Source organism: Carcharodon carcharias, chromosome 21 (genome assembly GCF_017639515.1).
Source record: "Carcharodon carcharias isolate sCarCar2 chromosome 21, sCarCar2.pri, whole genome shotgun sequence".
In the NCBI taxonomy this organism is placed as follows: domain Eukaryota; kingdom Metazoa; phylum Chordata; class Chondrichthyes; order Lamniformes; family Lamnidae; genus Carcharodon; species Carcharodon carcharias.
The window spans coordinates 33,237,569-33,260,976 of record NC_054487.1 but is presented as its reverse complement, the minus strand read 5'-3'; the positions used below and the strand labels follow the sequence as shown (position 1 = coordinate 33,260,976).

Genomic DNA, 23,408 nt, shown 5'->3' with positions numbered 1-23,408 from the left:
TGCAGGAGAGATTCAAGACACAGGTTGCAACCTTTAGTTTCCATATGACGATTTCCCTGGATCAGCTATCCTGTGTAGTAGAAGTAGTCCCCAGTGATACTGGAAACCTTATGACAAGGCAAGTAAACATAGCCATCCCTGGTGCAGCTCCTAACAGAGCAGCATTTGTGGAAACCTGGAAGGTGATTATTTGTTCTGTATCTGTGTAAAGGTACAACCACAAATCAAATTATTTAAATGTAATAATTGCCATAACATTTTGTGCATATGAGCAGGTGAACACATTTTTCAGGGCTTTGAATACATTGGGGACTGTCCAAGTCTGCTGTAACCTTTATAATAATGTTTTCAAGAAGCACTGGAGAAAGTACTAAAAATATTTAAGAGATAATATCAGTACTGAGGGGGAACAACTATCAGGAAAGAGGCCCCCAGCCTGGTATTCTTTCCCTAGCAAAGAGAACCCTGGTAAGTGACCTGTTAGAGGTCTTTAAAATTATGAAGGGATTCAATAGAGAAGATGTTTATAGGGGAGTTCAAATCCAAGGGCTATTGATATAATAATCACTAATAAATCCAATAAGTAATTCAGGAGAAATTTCTGAGTGGTTAGAATGTGAAACTTGAGATCACATAATGTGGTTTAGGCAAATAACATTTAAAGGGAATTAGCTAAGTATATCAGGGAGATAAGAAGAGCAAGAAATGTCAAGTTGAATGTATTAAAGTAGGAGGAAGTTCAATGTGAAGAATAAACACTGACCTAGACTAGTTGGGCCAAATGGCCTGTTTCGAACTATAAACTTGTGTAATTTTATCTGACGGATTTCATTTGAATTCCTTTAAAAGGGTAATTAGGATCAATTCACATAGTTGCAGAAATTTTCTATACTTCCTGTTACGTGTGAGAATTTACTAGAGGTATTCAAAATGTAAATGCCCATTTTAAAATATATAAATTTTTTGATTGCAGAAACAAATCATTAATTGCGATCCATTGCATGTATACTACATAGTAGAATATTGAAATTGGGGGCTCATTATGGAGATGGTCCTTTTGTGCAGTTATTTTGTACAATGCTTTGCAAATTTTTGTTCATTTTTTTGTCAATCATACTCAGACCAATCAAAATATACAAAGTGCCTGCTCAGAGATTAAAACACTTGTATAGTTGTACCATCGTTACATATAAATGTTTGAGAGCACTTCCTGTTACTGAGTGGATTTGCTTAATACAATAAAATGCTTGTTTTTTTTTTAAACTAATTTATGGGATGTGGGCATCACTGGTTAGGCCAGCATTTATTGCCCATCCCCAGTTGCCCTTGAGAATGTGGTGGTGAGCTGCCTTCTTGAACTGCTGCAGCCCATCTGGATTAAATAAAGCCACAGTGCTGTTAGGGAGGGAGTTGCAGGATTTTCATGCAGCGACAGTGAAGGAACAGCGATATATTTCCAAGTCAGGATGATGAGTGGCTTAGAGAGGAACTTCCAGGTGGTGGTCCCATGTGCCTGCTGCCCTTGTCCTTCTGGATGGTAGTGGTTGTGGGTTTGGAAGAAGCTGTCTATGGAGGCTTGGTGAGTTGCTGCAGTGCATCTTGTAGATGCTACACACTGCTGCCACTTTGTGTTAGTGGTGGGGGAAGTGAATGGCACCATCTACAAACAATCAAGCGGGCTGCTTTGTCCTGATTGGTGTCAAACTTCTTGAGTGTTGTGGGAGCCACACTCATCCAGGCAAGTGGAGAGTATTCCATCATACTCTTGACTTGTGCCTTGTAGATGGTGGACAGGTTTTGGGGAGTCAGGAGGTAAGTTACTTGCTGCAGGATTTCTAGCCTCTGACCTGCTCTTGTAAACACAGTATTTACATGGCTAGCCCAGTTTCTGATCAATGGAAAACCCTAGGATGTTGATAATGGGGGATTCAGCGATGGTAATGCCATTGAATGTCAAGGGGTGATGGTTAGATTCTGTCTTGGTGGAAATGGTCATGGCCTGGCACCTGTGTGATACGAATGTTACTTGCCACTTGTCAGCCCAGGCCTTGCTGCATTTTGGCATGGACTGCTTCAGTATCTGAGGATTCACGAATGATGCTGAACATTGTGCAATCATCAGAGAACAACCCCACTTCTGACCTTATGATGGAAAGAAGATCATGATTGCAGCTGAAAATGGTTGGGCCGTGGACGCTATCTTGAGGAATTCCTGCAGTGATGTCCTGCAGCTGAGATGATTGACCTTCAACAACCACAATCATCTTCCTTTGTGCCGGGTATGTCTCAAACTAGCGGAGAGTTTTCCCCCAATTCACATTGACTTCAATTTTGCTAGGGTGCCTGGATACCACACATGGTCAAATGTTGCTTTGATGTCAAGGATAGTCACTCTCAACTCATCTCTGGCGTTCAGCTTTTTTGCCCATATTTGAACCAAGACTAATGAGGTCAGGAGCTCATTGGCTAATGCAGAACCCAAACTGGGCATCAGTGACCGGGTTATTGCTAAGCAAGTGCTGCTTGATAGCACTGTTGATTACTTATTGCATCACTTTACTGATGATGGAGAGTAGACTGATGGGGCAGCAGTTGGTGGGTGGGATTTGTCCTTTTTGTGTACAGGACTTACCTGGGCAATTTTCCACATTGCTGGGTAGATGCCAGTCTTGTAGCTGTACTGGAACAGTCTGGCTAGGGGCGTGGCAAGTTCTGGAGCACAAGGTTTCTATTGCTGGAATGTTGTCAGAGCTAATTGCCTTTGCAGTGTCCAGTGCCTTCAGCTGTTTCTTGATATCATGTGGAGTGAATTGGATTGGCTGAAGACTGGCATCTCTGGAGGAGGCCGAGATGGATCATCGACCAGGCACTTCTGGCTGAAGATTGTTGCAAATGCATCAGCCTTATCTTTTGCACTGATGTGCTGGGCTCCCCCATCATTGAAGAAAGGGATATTTGTGTGGTTATATTCTCACTTTCTATTGAGAATATGGTAGTATTTTCACAAGTGGCAGGGTGTGAAAAACAGGAGGAGCAGATTTTTAAAATTCATTCATGGGATGTGGGCTTCACTGGCTGGGCCAGTATTTAGTGCCCATCGCTAGTTGCCCATGAGAAGGTGGTGGCGAGCTGCCTTCTTGAACTGCTGAAGTCCATGTGGTGTAGGTACACCCACAGTGCTGTTATGGAGGGAGTTCCAGGATTTTGACCCAGCAACAGTGAAGGAATGGCAATATATTTCCAAGTCAGGGTGGCGAGTTACTTGGAGGGGAACCTCCAGGTGGTGGTGTTCCCATCTGTCTGCTGCTCTTGTACTTCTAGGTGGTAGTGGTCATGGGTTTGGAAGATGCTGGTGAAGGAGCTTTGGTGAATTCCTGCAGTGCATCTTGTAGATGGTACACACTGCTGCTACTGTGCGTTGGTGGTGGAGGGAGTGAATGTTTGTGGATGTGGTACCCGTCAAGTAGGCTGCTTTGTCCTGGACAGTGTCCAGCTTCTTTGGTGTTGTGGGAGCTGCACTCATCCAGGCAACTGGGGAGTATTCCATCACATTCCTGACTTGTGCCTTGTAGATGATGGACTTGCTCTGGGGAGTTAGTAAGTGGGTTACTCGTCACACGATTCCTAGCCTCTGACCTGCCCTTGTAGCCACAGTATTCATGTGGCTAGTCCAGTTCAGTTTCTGATCAGTGAATGTTAATAGTGGGAGATTCAATGATGATAATGCCATTGAACGTCAAGGGGTGATGATTGGATTCTCTCTTGTTGGAGATGGTCATTGCCTGACATTTGTGTGGTGTGAATGTTACTTGCCACTTGTCAGCTCAAGCCTGGATATTGTCCAGGTCTTGCCGCATTTTTTTGACATGGACAGCTTCAGTATCTGAGGAGCCGCGAATGGTGCTGAACGTTGTGCAGTTATCAGCAAACTTCTCCACTTCTGACTTTATGATGGAAGGAAGGTCATTCATGAAGCAGCTGAATATGGTTTGGCCTAGGACACTATCCTGAGGAGCTCTTGCAGTGATGTCCTGGAGCTGAGATGACAGGCCTCCAACAATCACAACCATTTTCCTTTGTGCTAGGTATGACTCCAACCAGCGGAGAGTTTTCCCCCGATTCCCATTGACTCCAGTTTTGCTCAGGTTCCTTGATACCACACTGGGTCAAATGCTGCCTTGATGTCAAGGGCAGTCACACTCACCTCGACTTGGGAGTTCAGCTCTTTTGTCCATGTTTGAACCAAGGCTGTAATGAGGTCAGGAGCTGAGTGGCCCTGGCAGAACACAAACTGGGCATCCTCTACGTGTTTGTAATTGGTAATTACCAAAGCAAAGTTCCTGTGCAGGTGAGCAAAGAGTGACATTGCATGATGAGGTGAATCAGTCTCAAAATATCTATTTAGTAACGATACCCAAATAGTGTAATTTTTTTTCTAAGCTTTTCTGTTGTGTTTTCAGTTTCTGACCAAAAAGGAAAAATGTCATCAAAGTGACACCAAGTCACAAAATGAGCTGTCCACGGGGAAATTCTGATTATTATCTGGCATCACAAACCTCTTGTCTGACTTATGGCATCCTGAAATTGTCAGGTTCAAGCAATTCAATATAAGATGTTACAGTGAACTGTAGTGCTGCTGTGTCTGTTTTTTGCCTCAAGGAAGCTTTTAAAACCTACGCAGCTTACTCGGACCCTCTTGTGGCAGGGCTGATGTATGACTCTGAGTCTAAACAGTTTTTTTGAGTAAATTACACAGGTATCCTGAATCAGAAATTACAGCACAGATGGAAGCAATTTGGCCTTTTGTGCCTGTGCTAGCTTTTAACTGTTGCCTTGTTTCGCTTTAATCCAATTTTCCGGCTCTAAATACTTAGCCACTTTTTTGGCCATAAGTTTTAAATGACATATTTACAGTAGCCCCTCCCACTAAAGAATTGATGTAGAAAAAATCACATCTGAGTCCCATCTTTGTTCATTTAATGATTACCCTTGTTCCTGATTCACTAACCAGTGGGAAGAGTCTTTCATTGTTTACCCAAATTTTGAAAACCTGTTATATTCCACCCTCTCTTGACAATTTAATTTTCTATATTTATATTTCATACTTATTATGTATGAAGAGACATTTAAAAGCCCTCAACTGGGTGGTGAATGAGGAGAGGGCACAGTGATGGTTTCGAGAGAATGAAGTTTGAAAAGGAGCGTATTGTAGATGTTTTTGAAGTCAGGGAGTGAGATGGAGATTCTGAGGATGGATATTCTGATTGACGGGGGAAAGTTGGCTGAAGCAGCCACCATTAATGGAGTTGAATTACTGGGGAACAAGAAGATGATCTGTTAGAGGGCTGGAGGCTATGAACAGGGACACAGGGCTAGAGGGGGAGATCACAGAGTTAGGGAGGGGTGAGTCTGGTATAGCTTAAAGATGAAACTTGAGGTTTTGGATATGCTGGACTTAGTGCTACAACATTCTGGGTGGCTTATACTTTATGAATAGTAGCGGGGGAGGGCCAGCTACAGAAAGAACTTGGAGAAGTGCAGTTGCAAGATGATAAAAACATATCTATGGGGTTAACAGTGGAGTGGGAATGATAGAGTTAAAGGTACATGATGTTGCAGAGGTGAAATAAGACATATGAGGTAGAAAGCTAAGTTTGGTATAACAGCCTCTACATTTGGGCTAATGCTGAGTTGACAACCAAATAATTGGAGGAAGTTGATGTCAGAATGTGTAGGTATTTGAGGGCCAAACAGGATTACTTTGTTTTCCCAACACTAAATTGAAGGAAATTTTAGTTCATTTAGATCTTAATGTTAGATGGGCAATTTGAGTTGTTGGTAACAGCCATGGAATCAATGAAGGAAGCAGCAAGTTGGAACTGGGTGTCATCAACATGTATGTAAAAGCCAGCCCCACGTTTCTGGATAATATTAACAAGGAGTTTCATGCAAATGATCAAGGGAGGGCCAAGACTGGAACACAGTTGGTTATGGTTCAGGAGGAAAAACGGTTTGAGGCACTGTAACAAGTAAGAATGGAACTAGGACATTGTAATAGAGATGGATTCTGGAGGATACATATTTGAGGAGGATGAAGTGGTTCACTGTTATAAGCAGTGGAGAGATTAAGGAAGAACGATGACCTGGAGCAATAGCAATAAAAGTGCAACTGAATTGGCCTGAGAATGGCTTTTTGTTACAGCATGTGATACCAGATAGGGGAGACGCTCAGGAAGTTTATTCTGGAATATTAGTGATGTGGGTTTGAGTGAAAGATACATTCCTTCTCCATGGAGTTTAGGCACCCAAGAGATATTGGCCATGCTGAAGACATTGCATTGCCTTTGGTTTACTAAGGTAGTTTGTTCTAGGTGCCTTGTATGTTGGGTGTCTGTTCAATTGATGGTGGAGGGCACACTACAGATCTCATGATCACTGTGTCTTTCTTGTGGCTGAGTAGGAGGCTGGTATAGTTTGCCCCACTTGGTCTTTAAAGTTTGGCTTGTTTGGGGAGTATTGAAGTTAGGCTCTTGTAGGACTGTCATCTGTGTCCATTGTCTCTGTAACTCTTTCGAGTACAAACCCGTTTCCATCTGTTCCTATTCAGATGAAGTGACATTGTTTCGTAGTTTGCCATTGTGAGATTTGAACTCTTGATACTCTTTTGAGTAAACCTGTTTCCATCTGTTTCAGATGAAGTTACATTGTTTCATAGTTTGCCATTGTGAGATTTGAACTCTTGATCTTGGGGTTACAAACCCAGTACCATAACCACTTGGCTATTTAGGCCAAGCCCATTGTCTCTGTAGATAGGCCAGATTTGTTCTTTGCTTAATTGGATGATTGAGTCGCACCAGTAACATAATTTTGAGAGAGGCCACATTGAGAGGTTGTAATATGCAAGCTGAAATTTTTGGCTCAGCATACGTGGAATTTGTCTGCCTTCCAAAGAAGACCACTTCTAAACTTCTGATAGACACTGGAGTTATAAAGATTTTCAAGGCTATGAAAGCTTTAGGCTATAAAAAGACAAGTTGTTTACAAAACCAAGACTAAGTTCTCCATTAGTTTTCAGAATGCCATGGCATTCATTGGCAGAAGTTGAGGCCTTGTGTCTCAGAGCAGCATTGCAAACTGCTTTTGCCATGTGGTTATGATCGTTGAAGAGGAGAATTTGGTGAAGCTCAAGAGAAATTGAAGCTGACCCTGTCTCTCCTGCAAGACCTTTGAGATTGACTTCAGCAAGTACGACTGATTCCTGTTAATGTTCCTCAGTTTGGTGATATCGCAGTTGATGATTATTTGATCCCTTGAACATCCAGTAAAGACTTTGAGTTGACCAAGTCAGAATTAAGTTAGTTTAGTGAAGATTGTGAGAATTTTGAAGAGGGCAATGTTGCTCCTGTAGCCTATCTCAAGATGCTTTCTGACATTTGATATTATGTTAGATGGCTTATCTTGTAATGACTTGTTTGACTCAACAGTATTGACTAGTCAGGCTGTACAGTCTGGCTTAAAGAAGCAATCATTTATGATTCAATCTCAAAGATATTAATGGTTCAAAATAACTGGTTTTGTTAAAAGATCCCTGCCGCAGTGAAATTAATGTAAAATATTGGATTTATCAGATGTCCTTCTTATCTATAAAATTGTACGTCTTCAAAACAGCCTGGAAATGTTTGCAAAGGTTTATAAGGAAAGTTCCCTTACTGCTATAATATGTGTAATATTATAATTTTGTCTGGTGCAGCATTTGAGTATAACATGGGACAGATTCAGTTGTACATTATCTCTGGATTTGTATAACTTTTGGAAGCTGTTAATGTTTGGGTAAGCAGATGCTGCTGCAGAGGCAGTTGTATTCCGCCACATTATTTTTGTGAATATAATGATAGATTTTATAATCAGATGAGGATGAGAGAATTTAACAAACTTTACAACAAGACTTGCATTACACTAGCCTTGCGACATGACATAAAGGGCCTGTAAAATTTGTTTGTGCAATACCAGTAAGTAACATAGTGGCTGAATATTATAACGTGGTTCTAGTGACCTAAACATTCTAATCGACTGTTCAAATGATTCAGCTAAAACCCTTCAGCTCTTCGGTTGGTGTTGTATGGTGGTGAAGAACCTCGGTGGGAAATGGATTAAGGGATGGCAATGATACAAGTGGCAACTGAATTTTTCATCTCATAACGTGTAGATTAGAATCTAACTCATTGACAATTGGGTTTTTATGTAAATAAAGGTTCTCTAGGAGTATGGTTGCACCTCATTGCCTTCATTTATAGTCAGTGCCTAGAAAATTAACTCTATCACACAGCTTAGTAAATTAGCTCATTGTTACCTTTTTTTTAATGTTGTTTGTTCTTCCCATTATAATTTGCTCCTTTTCATTTTAATTTAAACTTTTCTCATTGACTTAAAGATGCATGCTCAGCTAATGTTTACGTTTTAAATCCTTTTAACTTTGTTTAAAGGAATTGATGCAGAAGAATGGGGAAAATTTCTTCACACAAAACACAAGGTATGCTCAGTGTACATCGTTAATTTTTTCAATATTAAGTAAGCTTAAGGCATATGAACATAAAGGATAGACCCAAAATCTGAAACTGGGGTATGTGTCAAATAGGATTTATAACCAGTGTCAGTGGAATTCCCCAGGCTGCTACTATAATTGCAGCAGAGCCCAGATTGAATCATCAGTTTAAATGATTTTGACTCCCCTCTGCGTATTTTCCTGCTTTTTCACCACTTTTTCTCCCTTCTCTGTTTACTGAAGTGTTGACTTGCCCAGTAGCCCTTTATCTTTAAGTATAGATAATAACGGCGGCAAGCTAGTCAATCAGTTGGGTGGGGAGAATGAGAGTAGGGAGCCTGATCCTGTGCTCTGATGACGTTTACACACGTTTTAAGCATGGATCACTGAATAATAATCAGGAACAATAACCGTGTCTGATTTATTTCTCCACTCCAGGACCAGCAATAATGATACAAAAACAAAATATTATTGATGCTGGAAATTGGAAATAAAAAGGGAAAATGCTGGAAATACTCAACAGATCTGCTAGCATCTGTGGAGAGAGAAGCAGATTTAACATTTCAGGTAGATGACCGTACGTTGGTTCTGATGAAAGATAACATCTGAAAAGTTAACTCTGTTCCTATCTACAGATGCTGCCAGACCTGCTGAGTATTTCCAGCATTTTCGATTTTTATTCCAACAACCTTGACATCCACAAATGCACATTCTCAGGCAAGAACACTAGACAGTGATCTAAAGAAGGAGCGTTAGCTGATAATGTCTTTGTCCAGGGGCCCCAGACAGCATAGGTTACTCATCTGGATGGCTTAATACCGTTACAACACTTTGACCTGTTGTTTTTCTCACTTTTTCATGTGAAAGAGATTAACTTACGATCTTTTTTCAACTCAATTTAAAGTTTGAACTGAGAAAACCTTATATAAGCATTTTAATTTTTTTTTGCTTTTCTGTGAATGGGGTGGGGAAGAACCAAATACATTGTCAATGATTTAACTATTTCAATAATTATCCATTTTCAGGTCTACACTGACTTTGATGAAATTAGGCAAGAAATAGAAAATGAGACAGAACGAGTTTCTGGTGGCAATAAGGTAAAGATAGAGACACAAACTGCATAAACCTAAAAATGTAAAAAAAAGAGCGGTTGATTCTATTTGCATTTGTCTCACTGTAAATTTGGTAGAAAGGTTGCTGAAAGTAATTGGGAAAATAGTTTGTGTGGAGCAGGTAATGCATTTCATACCTTACTCTGACATGAACTTCCTCTTAAGGACTTAAGAGTTTTGTGGATACTTTGAGGGAAAAGGCACTGTCAATCCCATTAAGAGAGTTATTTAGTTTTATATAATCTCTAACGGTGCAGACCATCATATAAAATAAAAAGGGAACATGCTGGGAATACTCAGCAGATCTGCTAGTATCTGTGGAGAGAGAAACAGATTTTAACATTTCAGGTAGATGACCTTACATCAGTTCTGTTGAAAGATAACAGATCTGAAATATTAACTCTGTTCCTCTCTACAGATGCCAGACCTGCTGAGCGATTTTGGTTTTTATTCCAACAACTCTGACATCCACTGGCTCTGTTAGCTTCCATTATATATTAATGGTTCCTACCAAATAATCAGTCAGGTACTTGGCGACAGGTGGAGAATGGGAATGGCTTTGAAGCTCTCATTGCAAGGCATAGAGTCAAGACTGTTTTGATTAATGTATTTTCTTTTTGGTGAAGAGGACTTTTGGAGATTAGCGGAGGGCAGGTGAGCTGATCTGTTGAAATTCCAGGAAAACCTTTGGGCACTTGGAGGCTATTTATATACTCTGCTATCCTAGATGAATTTTGAACATCCCAGTTTCAAGAGGAAAGCTACTTTATGTGGGCAATAACATAACTGGAAATACACATAGAACCAAACGTTTAGGTGCAGAGATGCGTGTTGAGATTAAAATATGGTGTAAATGACAAAAATATCCTCCACAGCATGCCCTTAAAGATCATGGTTTCCAAAGCCAGTATTAAGTACAGTGCATTCCTTTTTCATTTTTGCCATTTTTATTGTTGTAGGGTATTAGTGCTGAACCAATTCACCTCAGGATCTTCTCACCACATGTGGTTAACCTGACGCTTGTCGACCTTCCTGGATTGACAAAGGTGTAGTATGTCAGGATGTCTCAATCCTCATTCATCCAAAGCTGTTGGAATTTGCTCATCATATTTAGTTAATATTCAGCAGACACATTGCACAACTGATCCAATAATCACTGAATGGTGGAATGAACTACATCCAAATCCTCCTTAACTGTTTCTGTCCTGTTTAATTTCACTTTCCTCCTCTCCATGTTTTCCCAGCTTTTTTTCTTCATGCCCTGAAAGCATCAACATATGTAAGCTTATAGTTCTATGGATAATAACAAGAATTTGACATCTTTCCCAAGTGACCATATGTGAGGTTAGGTATTGAGTCCCAGCAGGTTATTTAACTGAGGCAGTTGCATCATGGCTGAACCCAGTCCTGCCCCTTGTTTGATGTCCACAGATGTACATATTTTCAACAAGAATCACTGAACAATTACCAGTTGTGGAACCCAGGGTAATTCCCTCTTTCTACCCTCCCCACCCCCCTTCCCTCAACCTGAACTTTAAGGTCAATTAAGACCATCTCTGGCACTATTTTTTTGAGATCTGTTAACCAAGCACAGATCAGGAATTGAACCCAATTCTTCTGCTCAGTCTTATTCACTGCCACACTGTTGCATTGACTAATTACATCAAATGGAGGAAATGCAGCACCATAAAAAGCTGTTGTAGGTTTCCGAACAGCACGCTGCTGAAATGTTCTGCAAAAGGACGTAATATAATAACCAACTTATTTTCAGCACAACAAACCTTGCCTTGTTGTCATGCTCATTATCTTAATAACAACCAGTATTCCTATGTTGTGATTGTAATTCTGTGCAAGTTGATAACAGAACAATCAGTGTTGGAAAATTAGTTTAATCCTTTGAGTACCAGAATAAGGTTTTCTTATTTGGTTATGGGCAGCCACTGGCAAATGTGTTTGTTTGACAACTCTTTTCTTGGTTCAAGATATTTTGCAAATATTGACCTTGTTGCATTCTTACGCAACCACAGTAATATTCCAAAGCCTAGAATTTAGATTAATTGGATAAAAAAATAGAGGTTACTGTTATCACTGCTTTCAGAAGTGTAGAGTTACAAATTTCAAATATAAACTCATTTTTTGAAATTTATGTGCTCATTCCTATATTTCATGCATTCCTCCCCCTGCTGAGAGAACAAAGAGGTGATTTGCTTCCAATCCTTATTAATATTGATCGTGGCCCATCAGTGCACAATTGTAGTCTGGGGATCTGAGTGGTTCATTTTGATTTGATTTTTGTCACTTTCCCTTTTTGGGAGACACTAACCCTGCACTCTGGCTTGCCATGGATATCTCAGGAAAGGCTAGGAACTCAAACCTGTGACAATCTCAGTTACAAAACCAAGAATTGTATTCTACAGTCTATTTTATGCTGCATTTGTATGCTTTGTGCACAACATTACCACTTTGTCACATTTTACTTCTGCTCAATGAGCTTTAATCCACAGTGATACAGATGTGGCAAATAGAAGGTTTCTTCAGATTAGTTTTATTTTCCAAAACAATGTGACTGCTAATTCAGAATTTAGTATTCAAAATGTTGCTGTAAATGAAATGGTTCCTGGAAAGCCAATGTAATGTAGATTTTGTGCATGTTTTGGGTTAATGTTCTGTTAGCTCTGGGTTTCTGTGCCCCCGGTTCCTCCTGTTAATTATCATGAGTTTTGCCATTTGAATTTGTCAAACATGGTTTTAGAAACTTAAATCTGCTGTAAAAAGTAAACTTCATCTATAAAAAAAATCTTTTCAAAATCATATTTCAAAGATAATTTAAACTCACAAGTCCTTCAACTGGAACTCGATCCATTGACAGATGCTGTTTTATTGAAAATGAATCAGTAGTTAGCTTTTGAAGCATGTTTTTAATATTCACCATAACACTATCTCTTTAGGTACCAGTGGGTGACCAACCTCGAGACATAGAAGTGCAGATAAAAGACCTGATTCTGCGATACATCAGCAACCCAAACTCAATCATCTTATCTGTCACTGCTGCCAATACTGACATGGCAACCTCGGAGTCACTTAAAATTGCCCGAGAGGCAGATCCAGAAGGTAAGATGGTCAAGGAGATTATCCAATAGCAGCAACCCTAGAGCATTAGACTTCCAGTTACAGCATCTGAGTTTAAATCTACAGATCCAATGTTGATCACCACTGGGCTGCCTTCAACAGGATTATAATCAAAAATCTCTGAGCTCGAGTAATACAGATGGAGGCATCAAAGCAGGTCAACTACTGAGAAGCCACTTTCACCATTCTTAGGTGGACTTCTCAGCAAAGCAGATCCTTTTTCTGCTTTATGACACCTAATCGTGCCCTGAAAAGCATAATGCAGGCTTTACTAATGGCGTGACTAGGTGTGAGTAAGAAACCATCGGAGGGAGCAGTTTGGGAGAAGGAAAAATCATTTTTAATTAGTGTGTTTGTGTGTATTGGACTACAGGGCGGCGAACACTTGCTGTTATCACAAAACTGGATCTTATGGATGCTGGCACTGATGCTATGGATGTACTTATGGGAAGAGTTATTCCAGTCAAATTGGGTATCATTGGAATTGTCAGCAGGTATGTAGCAATTTCCAGTTAAGAAGTGAATTCCATGTGACACTTGCTGAAGCAATTAAAGCTAGATAAATAGCTACTATTGGTCAAACTAATGTATCTTTCATTTAACTTAAAATGATATTCCACTTGTAAAGCACTAAAAATCTCTGATATATTGACAAAAGAGCAACCCACGTAATCAATGTCTGATGTCAGAGACTGGATCTGGGAACACTCTAATCAAGTTGTCATCTTTTGCCTGTCCGTAGACAAAGATCTATCTAGCCATCTGCTCAATGAACAATATAAACTTCAGAATGATGGAGGAATATGCCATTTCTGTTCTTTTGTTTAGAAATTCAATGGCATAACAATTGAACAGTATTCACAGAGGTAGGGATAAAGGAAGAAGAAAGAATTGTTTTTAAATTAAGAAATGTAAAGGACGTGTCCAGCATAGGCAATGATTTCCTTTGCAGGAAGCAAAGGCAAAGCCTGAGACTAGTCACTCCAGATGATAGTCAAAAATCTCTAAGCCATCATGTTAGGTAATATAAATAGAGGCAGTGAAGAAGGTCACCTGCCTGACCTCTCAATCAGTAAAAGTCTTTATGGCATTAGGCAGGGGGAAAGGTTATTTTAGGTGAGGCACCCCATTTATATGTAGCACTTTGATGCCTGGTGTGACCTGGAATAATAAGGCCCTGCTTCATTACTGCAACCTTTAGTATGCTGAGTTTCTCGTGTTAGCCATGTTTTTACATCTCTGCAGGGAGGGAACAACAAGGGAGAATCATCCTGGGCCACTTCATAGGCTTTGTTCAACTAAGGCAGTTTCTATCTATCCGTTTTCTCAGCTGAAAAGGTTGTTTCCCTTCTTCCATCGCTTTGCTGAAAACATTTCCTTTCTAACTTCAGTGAAATAATCACTGTTTCTTCCCATATCCCTGCAATGTTGTTAAGGTCAGGAACTCAAACATGTTGGAGCTGTGCAGAGATAGGTGGTAAATGCGAACTGTTATTTTGGGATAAGTGGAACTGCTCTGTTGTCACGCTGCTCAAATGTGCTACGTTTCAACCCGAAAATGTGCCGACATTAATGAAAACACACCTTTGTGTTTACTCTCTAGCTGCTTCTGGGACAGGTTGCTTATCGCAATTCTCGAGTTATAAAGAATTGTTTGTTGCACTAATTACTATATTTAAAACATGTTTATGTGTATTCTTCAGGAGTCAGCTAGACATCAACAATAAGAAAATTGTGGCAGATGCTTTAAAGGATGAACATGCTTTTCTACAAAAGAAATATCCCTCTCTTGCTAATAGAAATGGAACCAAGTATTTGGCCAAAACTTTGAATAGGTAATGTTTTGTTAACTGATTTAACTATCAAAAGGAACCAAATTGCAAAGTTTGTTTCTGTGAAGGTCATTTCCAGAGATTGCTCCTTCACTTAATTTCTGGAGCCCTCGGTGAAATTTAAGTCCTGTGGTAATGTCTTTGCAATCGTCTGAGGAGAAAGAAAAAACTATCTCTGCCCATGGTTCAGCTAATTTTCCTAAAAATGTTGTTGGTGGACTTTGTACACCTCAGGTTTTCTGAAAGGATTTGGAGTTGTCTGTGCCAATACTAGTGCAGGAAAACCTCCAAGCTGTACTGCTCAAGGTAGTGCTGCTAAGTGTTCTACCTGTAAAGTCAGGTGCAAGTACAGCAAGTCAGGTGCAAGTACAGTGGTAATTGAGTTTTGTAGCTAGTTGGGCTAGGTATTATATTTGCATTTTTAACATCTATGTAATTCAGTTTTCTCTAAATTCTTTGGCCTGAGAGAATTTTATTCATATGTTTAATTTTATTGTTATAGATTGCTAATGCATCATATCCGAGATTGCTTGCCAGAGCTTAAGACACGGATAAATGTCCTGGCCGCTCAGTATCAGTCTTTACTGAACAGCTATGGAGAACCAGTGGAAGACAAGAGTGCAACATTGTTGCAGCTCATCACCAAGTTTGCAGCAGAATATTGCCACACAATTGAGGGAACAGCAAAATACATTGAAACTTCAGAACTGTAAGCATACTGCTATTTTGTCATCCTGTGTGTCTAGTGTTAGTGCCTGCCTGAGGTATCCCAAGTATTGCTCATTAACGTTTAGCTTTGATACAAAGTGCTTCATATAGTGTTAGCATAAATGTTATATGCATTATCATAAATAATAAACTCCATGACACAATTTTTTTGAGGATGGCAAAAATAAGTTTCAGCTAGTCTTTGTTGCCTGATTGCCTCAGATGGTGGGCCAGAATGTTGTCACGCATTCCCTCCTGTTAATATGAATTGTCTACCAGCACATGAAAAGATTTCCTAGAGTGCTTATCTTAGGGCAGCTCTGTCTGGGGAGTGTAAAATCTTTTTTTTCTTATTCATTTATGGGGTATGGACTTCGCTAGCTGGGCCAGCATTTATTGCCCATCCCTAGTTGCCCATGAAAAGGTGGTGGTGAGCTGCCTTCTTGAACTACTGCAATTCATGTGGCATAGGTACACCCACAGTGCTGTTAAGGGAGTTCCAGGATTTTGATCCAGCGACAGTGAAGGAATGGTGATATATTTCCAAGTCAGGATGGTGAGTTACTTGGAGGGGTACCTCCAGGTGATTGTGTTCCCATCTGTCTGCTGCCCTTGTCCTTCTAGGTGGTAGTATTCGTGGGTTTGGGAGGTGCTGACTAAAGAGCCTTGGTAAATTCCTGCAGTGCATCTTGTAGATGGTACACACTGCTGCTACTTTGCGTAGGTGGTGGAGGGAGTTTGTGGATGTGGTGCCAATCAAGTGGGCTGCTTTGTCCTAGACAGTGTCCAGCTTCTTGAGCTTTGTGGGAGCTGCACTCATTCAGGCAACTGGGGAGTAATCTATCACAATCCTGACTTGTGCCTTGTAGAAGGTGGGCAGGCTTTGGGGAGTCAGGAGGTGAGTTACGCATCACATGATTCCTAGCCTCTAAACTGCTCTTGTAGCCACAGTATTTACATGGCTAGTCCAGTTCAGTTTCTGGTCAATGGTAAGCCCCCAGGATGTTCATAGTGGGGGATTCGGTGTTGGTAATGCGGTTAAACATTGAGGGGCGATGGTTGGATTCTCTCTCAATGGATTCTCTCTTGTTGGAGATGGTCATTGCCTGACACTTGCGTAGCGTGAATGTTGCTTGCCATTTATCAGCCCAAGCCTGGATATTGTCCAGGTCTTGCTGCACTTGGACATGACTGCTTCAGTGCCTGAGGAGTTGCAAATAATGCTGAACATTGTGCAATCATCAGTGAACATCCCCACTTCTGACCTTATGATGGAAGGAAGATCACTGATGAAGCAGCTGAATATGGTTGGACTGAGGACACTACCCTGATGAATTCCTGCATTGATGTCCTGGAGTTGAGATGACTGACCTCCAACAACCACAAGCATCTTCCTTTGTGCTAGGTATGGCTCCAACTAGTGTAAAGTTTTCCCCCTGATTCCCATTGACTCCAGTTTTGCTATGGCTCCTTGATGCCACACTCAGTCAAATGCTGCCTTAATATCAAGGGCAGTCACTTTCACTTCACCTCAGGAGTTCAGCTCTACCATGCTTGAACCAAGGCTGTAATGAGGTCAGGAGCTGAGTGGGCCTGGCAGAACCCAAACTTGGCATCAGTGAGCAGGTTATTGCTAAGCAAGTGCTGCTTGATAGCACTGTTGATGACCCCTTCCATTACTGATGATTGAGAGTAGACAGATGGAGCGTTAATTGGCCGGGTTGGATTTGTCGTGCATCTTGTGTACAGGACATACCTGGGCAATTTTCCACATTGCCGGGTAGATGCCAGTGTTGTAGCTGTACGGGAACAGCTAGGCTAGGTGTGTGGCAAGTTCTGGAGCACAAGTCTTCAGTACTATTGCCGGAATATTATCAGGACCCATAGCCTTTGCAGTATTCAGTACCTTCAGCTGTTTTTTGATATCACGTGGAGTGAATCAAATTGACTAAAAACTGGCATCTGTGATACTGGGGACCTCCGGAGGAGGCCGAGATGGATCATCCACTTGGCACTTCTGGCTGAAGATTCAGCCTTATTTTTGCACTGCTGTGCTGGGCTCCTCCATCATTGATGATGGGGATATATGGGGAGCCTCCTCCTCCAGTCAGTTGTTTAATTGTCCACCACCATTGACGACTGCATGTGGCAGGAATGCAGAACTTGGATTTGATCCATTGATGGGGTATCGTTTAGCTCTGTCTATCATTTGCTGCTCATGCTGTTTGGCATGCAAGTAGTCCTATGTTGTAGCTTCACCAGAATGACACCTCATTTTTAGATATGCCTGGCACTGCTGCTCCTGGCATGCCCTCCTGCACTCTTCATTGAACCAGGGTTGATCCCTCGGCTTGATGGTACAGGTAAAGTAGGGGAATATGCCGGGCATCAGGTTACAGATTGTGTTCGAGTACAATTCTGCTGCTGCTGATGGTGCACAGCGCCTCATAGATGCCCAGTCTTGAGTTGCTAGATCTGTTTGAAATCTATCCTATTTAGCAATGTCGTAGTGCCACACAACATGATGGAGGGTATCCTCAATGTGAAGGTGGGACTTTGTCTCCACAATGACTCTGCGGAGGTCACTCCTACCGATTCTGTCATGGACAGATGCACCTACGGCAGGCAGGTTGGTGAGGATGAGGTCAAGTATGTTTTTCCCTCTTGGCTCCCTCACCACCTGCCGCAGACCCAGTCTAGCAGCTATGTCGTTTAGGACTCGGCCAGCTCGGTCAGTACTAGTGCTACTGAGCCATTCTTGATGATGGAAGTCCCCCACCCAGAGTACGGTCTGCACCCTCAGTGCTTCCTCCAAGTGGTGTTCAACATGGAGGAGCATTGATTCATCAGCTGATGAGGGGCGGTATGTGGTAATCAGCAGGAGGTTTCCTTGCACTCAATAAAAATCTGGAATTAAAAGTCTGACGATGACCATGAACGCATTTTCAATTGACGTAAAATCCCATCTGGTTCACGAATGTCCTTTAGGGAAGGAAAACTGTCATCCTTACCTGGTCTGGCCTGCATAGTGACTCCAGACCCACAGCAATGTAGTCGACTCTTAAATGCCCTCTGAAATGGTCTAGCAAGCCACTCAGTTGTAACAAACCATTACAAAGACACAAAAATGCCATGAGACTTCATGGGGTCCGGAGTCAATGTTGAGGACTCCCAGGGCAACTCACTTCCGACTGTATACCACTGTGCCGCCACCTCTGCTGGGTCTGTCCTGCTGGTGGGACAGGACATAACCAGGGATGGTGATGGTGGAGTCTGGGATATTATTTGTAAGGTATGATTCCGTGAGGATGACTATGTCAGGCTGTTGCTTGACTAGTCTGTGAGACAGCTTTCCCAATTTCGGAACTAGCCCTGAGATGTTAGTAAGGAGTACTTTGCAGGGTTGACAGGGCTGCAATTGTCATTGTTGTTTCCGGTGCCTAGGTCAATGCCGGGTGTCCGTCTGGTTTCATTCCTTTTTTATGCCTTTGTAGTGGTTTGTTACAACTGAGTGGCTTGCTAGGCCATTTCAGAGGGCATTTAAGAGTCAACCACATTGCTGTGGGTCTGGAGTCACTATGCAGGCCAGACCAGGTAAGGACAACAGTTTTTCTTCCCTAAAGGACATTCGTGAACCAGATGAGATTTTACATCAATTGACAATGCGTTCATGGTCATCGTCAGGCTTTTAACCCCAGATTTTTATTGAGTTCAAATTCCACTGTCTGCCATGGCAGAATTTGAATCCAGGTCCCCAGAGCATTAACCTGGGTCGGTCTCTTACTAGCCCAGCAACAGTGACTCCTAAAGGGCTGCACCTGTCAATAAGAGTTTATGGTGGTGTTGGAAAACTGGACCAATTGCTTACATTGTTCAGAAACATGAGATCCTGCTGCAGAAGGCACAGGAAGGGAGTGTGATACAATTTAGCAACTCAGTAAAATCACAGTTACATCCTGTATCCGTTGAACCAAATCATACTGGCATCCAAATCTCTAGTGTCCAATTGCAAGGGGAAGAAGTTAACTCATAGTAGGAGGAAATAAAGCTGGTGTTTTCCTCATTTTTGTGCATAAGTGGTGGCACAAAACTAAGGTGGAGCTCATGCACTAGAAACAGCAGTCACATGCTGAAACATCCAGCACTCCTTTACTGTTAGGAGTTTCTCAGTGGGGCCAATTACCTTGGGTGCAGTGATTAGCATGGGTCAAATTAGAGCCAGTCTCCACCTCCACCACATCCCATTCTGCCCTTAAAATTGTAGGCCCCATTGGCTAGCTGACAAGGAAGATAAAACAGTTTCTGAATAATGGCAATTAATGTTGGTGATTTTGTCTGTTCGGATCCCACATGAACATATTTGAGTGGCAATTCTTTTTGTTCATGTAGGCTGGTGCATTGATGAGGACCTCTGATTCTCACGAGTGGCATCTTTGGCTTACATTAGAGGAAAATGAGCAACCCTATAAAAGCTTTCCATCTTGAACAGCTGGTACACAGCAATAACAAGTGTTGAAGATATTGCTTCTTACATTGGTGGTGTTTATCACTTGCTTAGTAAAGTCATGTATAGCAGACTGCCTAATGAGTCAGATAATTGGCCACTTAAGGGCCTCAGTTGAGGCTTAAGAGTCTTGAACTCTCCTCACCCCCTTAAAATTTCTGACAGGTAGGTGGCAGGGTTTTACGGGCACCTTTCATCTGTAAACACACTGATTGAGGGCTGGTAAAATGCTGTCCATACTGATTGTGGCGTGCTGACTTATGGTTGTTTCTTCATCTGCCAGTGATGGCTTTGGAGAAGGCATGAGCCCAGCCTAGTCTGAGAGATGTACAGACTTCGAGTGAAACCTGTTTTTAGATATATTTATATACAAATGTGATTCTTTAGGTAAATTTAATCATTATCATGTTAAGTTGAGTATATATAGCACTTACTATGCTTCTGAAAACATTATTTTCAGAAGCACCAGGCTTAGTGGAAAATCGATGATACTTTTTTAAAATTGCTGATTGCTATTTTTCATTTCTGTTGTGTCAGTTGGCAAATTTCATATGGTTCTGTTATTTGTTGCATTTTCTTTGGTTAAAATTGCATGATCAATAAATCAGATGCATGTGTGACGTGTGGATTTTCATGAACACAGATGCGATTGTTGAGGGATCTGCTTAAGGATAAAACTAATTCCACATATTAATATAATCAATTGAAAACAATTTTCTAGGATTCACCAAAGATTATTCAGTGATCATGAGACTGCCTTACTATCACAATTTGTTTTTTTTCTAGTTGTGGAGGAGCGAGAATATGCTACATTTTTCATGAAACATTTGGACGTACTTTAGAATCAGTAGATGCGTTGGGTGGTCTCAACACCATTGACATTCTCACTGCAATTAGAAATGCCACTGTGAGTAGTTAGTACTTGGCCCTCATTTAGCATCAACAAGAAAAGCTTTCCTTTCTGTCATTCCCTTACAATTGTTTTTTTACTGGCCCAGCTTTTGGATTTATGCTTTGCTTTTCTTCCATTCATATTATATGCTTTATATATTTTTCTGCTTTTGTGATGATGTCACTTTCTCTATTCATTGACAAGAATTCAGTACCGCCTAGTTAATAATTGCATAAAATCTCTTACATTTTTAATTATACATTTTCTTGTACATTGCACATCTTTTCTGATTCTATCTTCCTCCTTTATAAACATATGTCGTGAGAGAGTTTTGATGCATCATTTTTAATATTCTGTTTTGAACTGAAGCGTTATAATTTTCTTTTAATCTCAGTAAGAATGAATTTTTAACTAGATCTACTTTGTTTAGGGTCCACGTCCAGCACTTTTTGTTCCTGAAATCTCTTTTGAGTTGTTAGTGAAACGCCAGATCAAACGCCTGGAGGAGCCCAGTTTACGATGTGTTGAACTGGTCCATGAAGAAATGCAAAGGATTATACAACATTGCAGCACGTACAGTACACAGGTACACAGACCATTCATTTGGTCTCTGGTCCCACAACTGTTATTTAAATGGTGGTTACTGAAGATATTCTTGGGAAGAACTGGTTTGAGTGATCTTTTGGTGGTCATTTACTGGTTGTCTGTTGAGAAATGGTACATATTATTAAGAAAATTGCTGTTAAAGTTAAGAGGCAAGTTAAGTTTCTTCCAGTCTTAAACAGGGATACACAAGCTCTCTGAGAGCAGCTGTTACTAGTTAATTAGGTAGCTAGCTTAAACTGGTTTCTGAGCTTTAGCAGAGCTGACTCAGCATCGTTTCTCAGAGAGTATAAAATGCAGGGGTCTCTGAGTACTACCTGAGTGCACAGAGTGCAAAGCCAGGAGTTTGGCCAAGGGCGTTTGGTGAAGAGGGGAACTATGAATTAAGAAAAGTAATTTTAATTAACACAATAAAGATGACAGGATGGGTGATGTGTCATGGCTGTAACATGTGGGACCTCCTGGATGCCACTGCAATCCATGGCAACCACATCTGTAGTAAGTGTCTGCAGCTTGGGGAGCTTCGGCTCAGAGCTTATGACCTGGAAGCTGAGCTGCAGACGTTGCTATGCATCAGGAAGAGGGTAAGTTACTTGGACACTTTGCTCCAGAAGGTAGTCTCACCCCTTAGGTTAGCGTAGTCAGATTTCGTTGATGGTCAGGGACAGGAGGGTGTGACTGCAAATCAGGCAGGTAAGGAGATTAAGATGAGCGTGGAGGAGCCTCAGCCCTTGCAGTTGAGCAACAAGTTTGAGGCTCTTACAAGTGTATGAACAAGAGCGAAGGCTATGGTGAGGATGAGCAGACATAGTGCAAGAAGCCATTCAAATGGGGGGAGTTAAAAGGAATGTAGTGGTAGTAGGGGATAGTATAGTCGGGGGGATAGACACTGTTCTCTGCAGCCAAGAGCGAGAATCCAGAAAGCTGTGTTATCTGCCTGGTGCCAAGGTTTGGGATATCTGCTCAGGGCTGGCGAGGAACTTGGAGTGGGAGGGAGAGGATCCAGTTATCATGGTCCACGTAGGTACCAACAACATAGGTAAGATTAGGAAAGCGGTTCATCTTCGAGATTGAGGAGCTAGGCACTAAATTATAAAGCAGCACCTTAAAGGTAATAATCTCTGGATAATTACCTGAGGCACATGCAAATAGCATTGGGCAGATAAGATTAGAGAGCTGAATGCATGGTTCAAAGACTAGTGTGGGAGAAGCGGGCTTTGCTTCATGGAGCACTGGCACCAGTCTTGGGGAAAGTGGAGACTGTACCGTTGGGACGGACTTCACCTGAACCATGCTGAGACCAGCATTCTAGCGAGTCATATAACTAGGGGAGTAGAGAGGACTTTAAACTAAATAGTTGGGGGTGCAGATTGTAGGGGCAGATTGAGTAAATTAAAGGGAAACGACAAGGCCAAGGTAGCAATAAAGGTAATAATCAGAGAATGACAGGAAGGGACAGTAAACTTAAGAGTGTGCCAGCAGATAGGGCCAGAGTTTGCAACAACAGTAAAAAAAAAAAAAGCTGAACTAAGGGTTCTGTTTGAATGCTCGCAGCATTCGCAATCAAACAGATGAATTGTCAGCTCATAGAAATTCTTACGTGTGACCTGATAACTATTGCAGAGTCGTGGCTACCAGGAAACCAAAGCTGATACGTGACGTTCGGGAAGAACTGGAAGCTGGGAAAAGGTGGTGGGGTAGCTCTGTTAATTGGAGAGATCAGTAGCGCTGTAGTGAGAGATCAAAACATAGAATCAGTTTGGATGGAACTATGAAACAGCAAGGGGCAGAAAACATTGGTGGAAGTTGTTTATAGGCCACCAAACAGCAGTGGTCATGTGAATCAGTATAAATCAGGAAATTAGAGGCGCACATAACATGGGTAATACAGTGATCATGGGACATTTTAATCTACATGTAGACTGGGTAAACCTAATTAGTACTAATGTTGTAGAGGACAAATTCTTGAAATGTATTGAAGATGGTTTTCTAGAGCAGTATGTGGAAGAACCAACTCGGGACCAGGTTATTTTAGATCCATCATTATGCACTGAAAAGGGGATAATTAATAATGTAAATGTGCCTT

The 23,408-nt window shown here is 41.4% G+C and overlaps 1 protein-coding gene across 3 annotated transcripts in view; it reads left to right on the top strand.

The window, feature by feature from the left end:
• The window catches only part of dnm1l (dynamin 1-like), a 77,872-nt gene that overhangs the window by 17,025 nt on the left and 37,439 nt on the right, over nt 1-23,408 (top strand). For all 3 annotated transcript variants that reach the window (XM_041215585.1, XM_041215586.1, XM_041215584.1), the window contains exons 3-11: nt 8,484-8,530; nt 9,568-9,639; nt 10,614-10,700; nt 12,603-12,765; nt 13,157-13,277; nt 14,487-14,618; nt 15,118-15,324; nt 20,614-20,734; nt 21,150-21,305. In XM_041215585.1, coding sequence (XP_041071519.1) covers nt 8,484-8,530; nt 9,568-9,639; nt 10,614-10,700; nt 12,603-12,765; nt 13,157-13,277; nt 14,487-14,618; nt 15,118-15,324; nt 20,614-20,734; nt 21,150-21,305 — 1,106 coding nt within the window. The remainder of the gene's footprint in view (nt 1-8,483; nt 8,531-9,567; nt 9,640-10,613; nt 10,701-12,602; nt 12,766-13,156; nt 13,278-14,486; nt 14,619-15,117; nt 15,325-20,613; nt 20,735-21,149; nt 21,306-23,408) is intronic.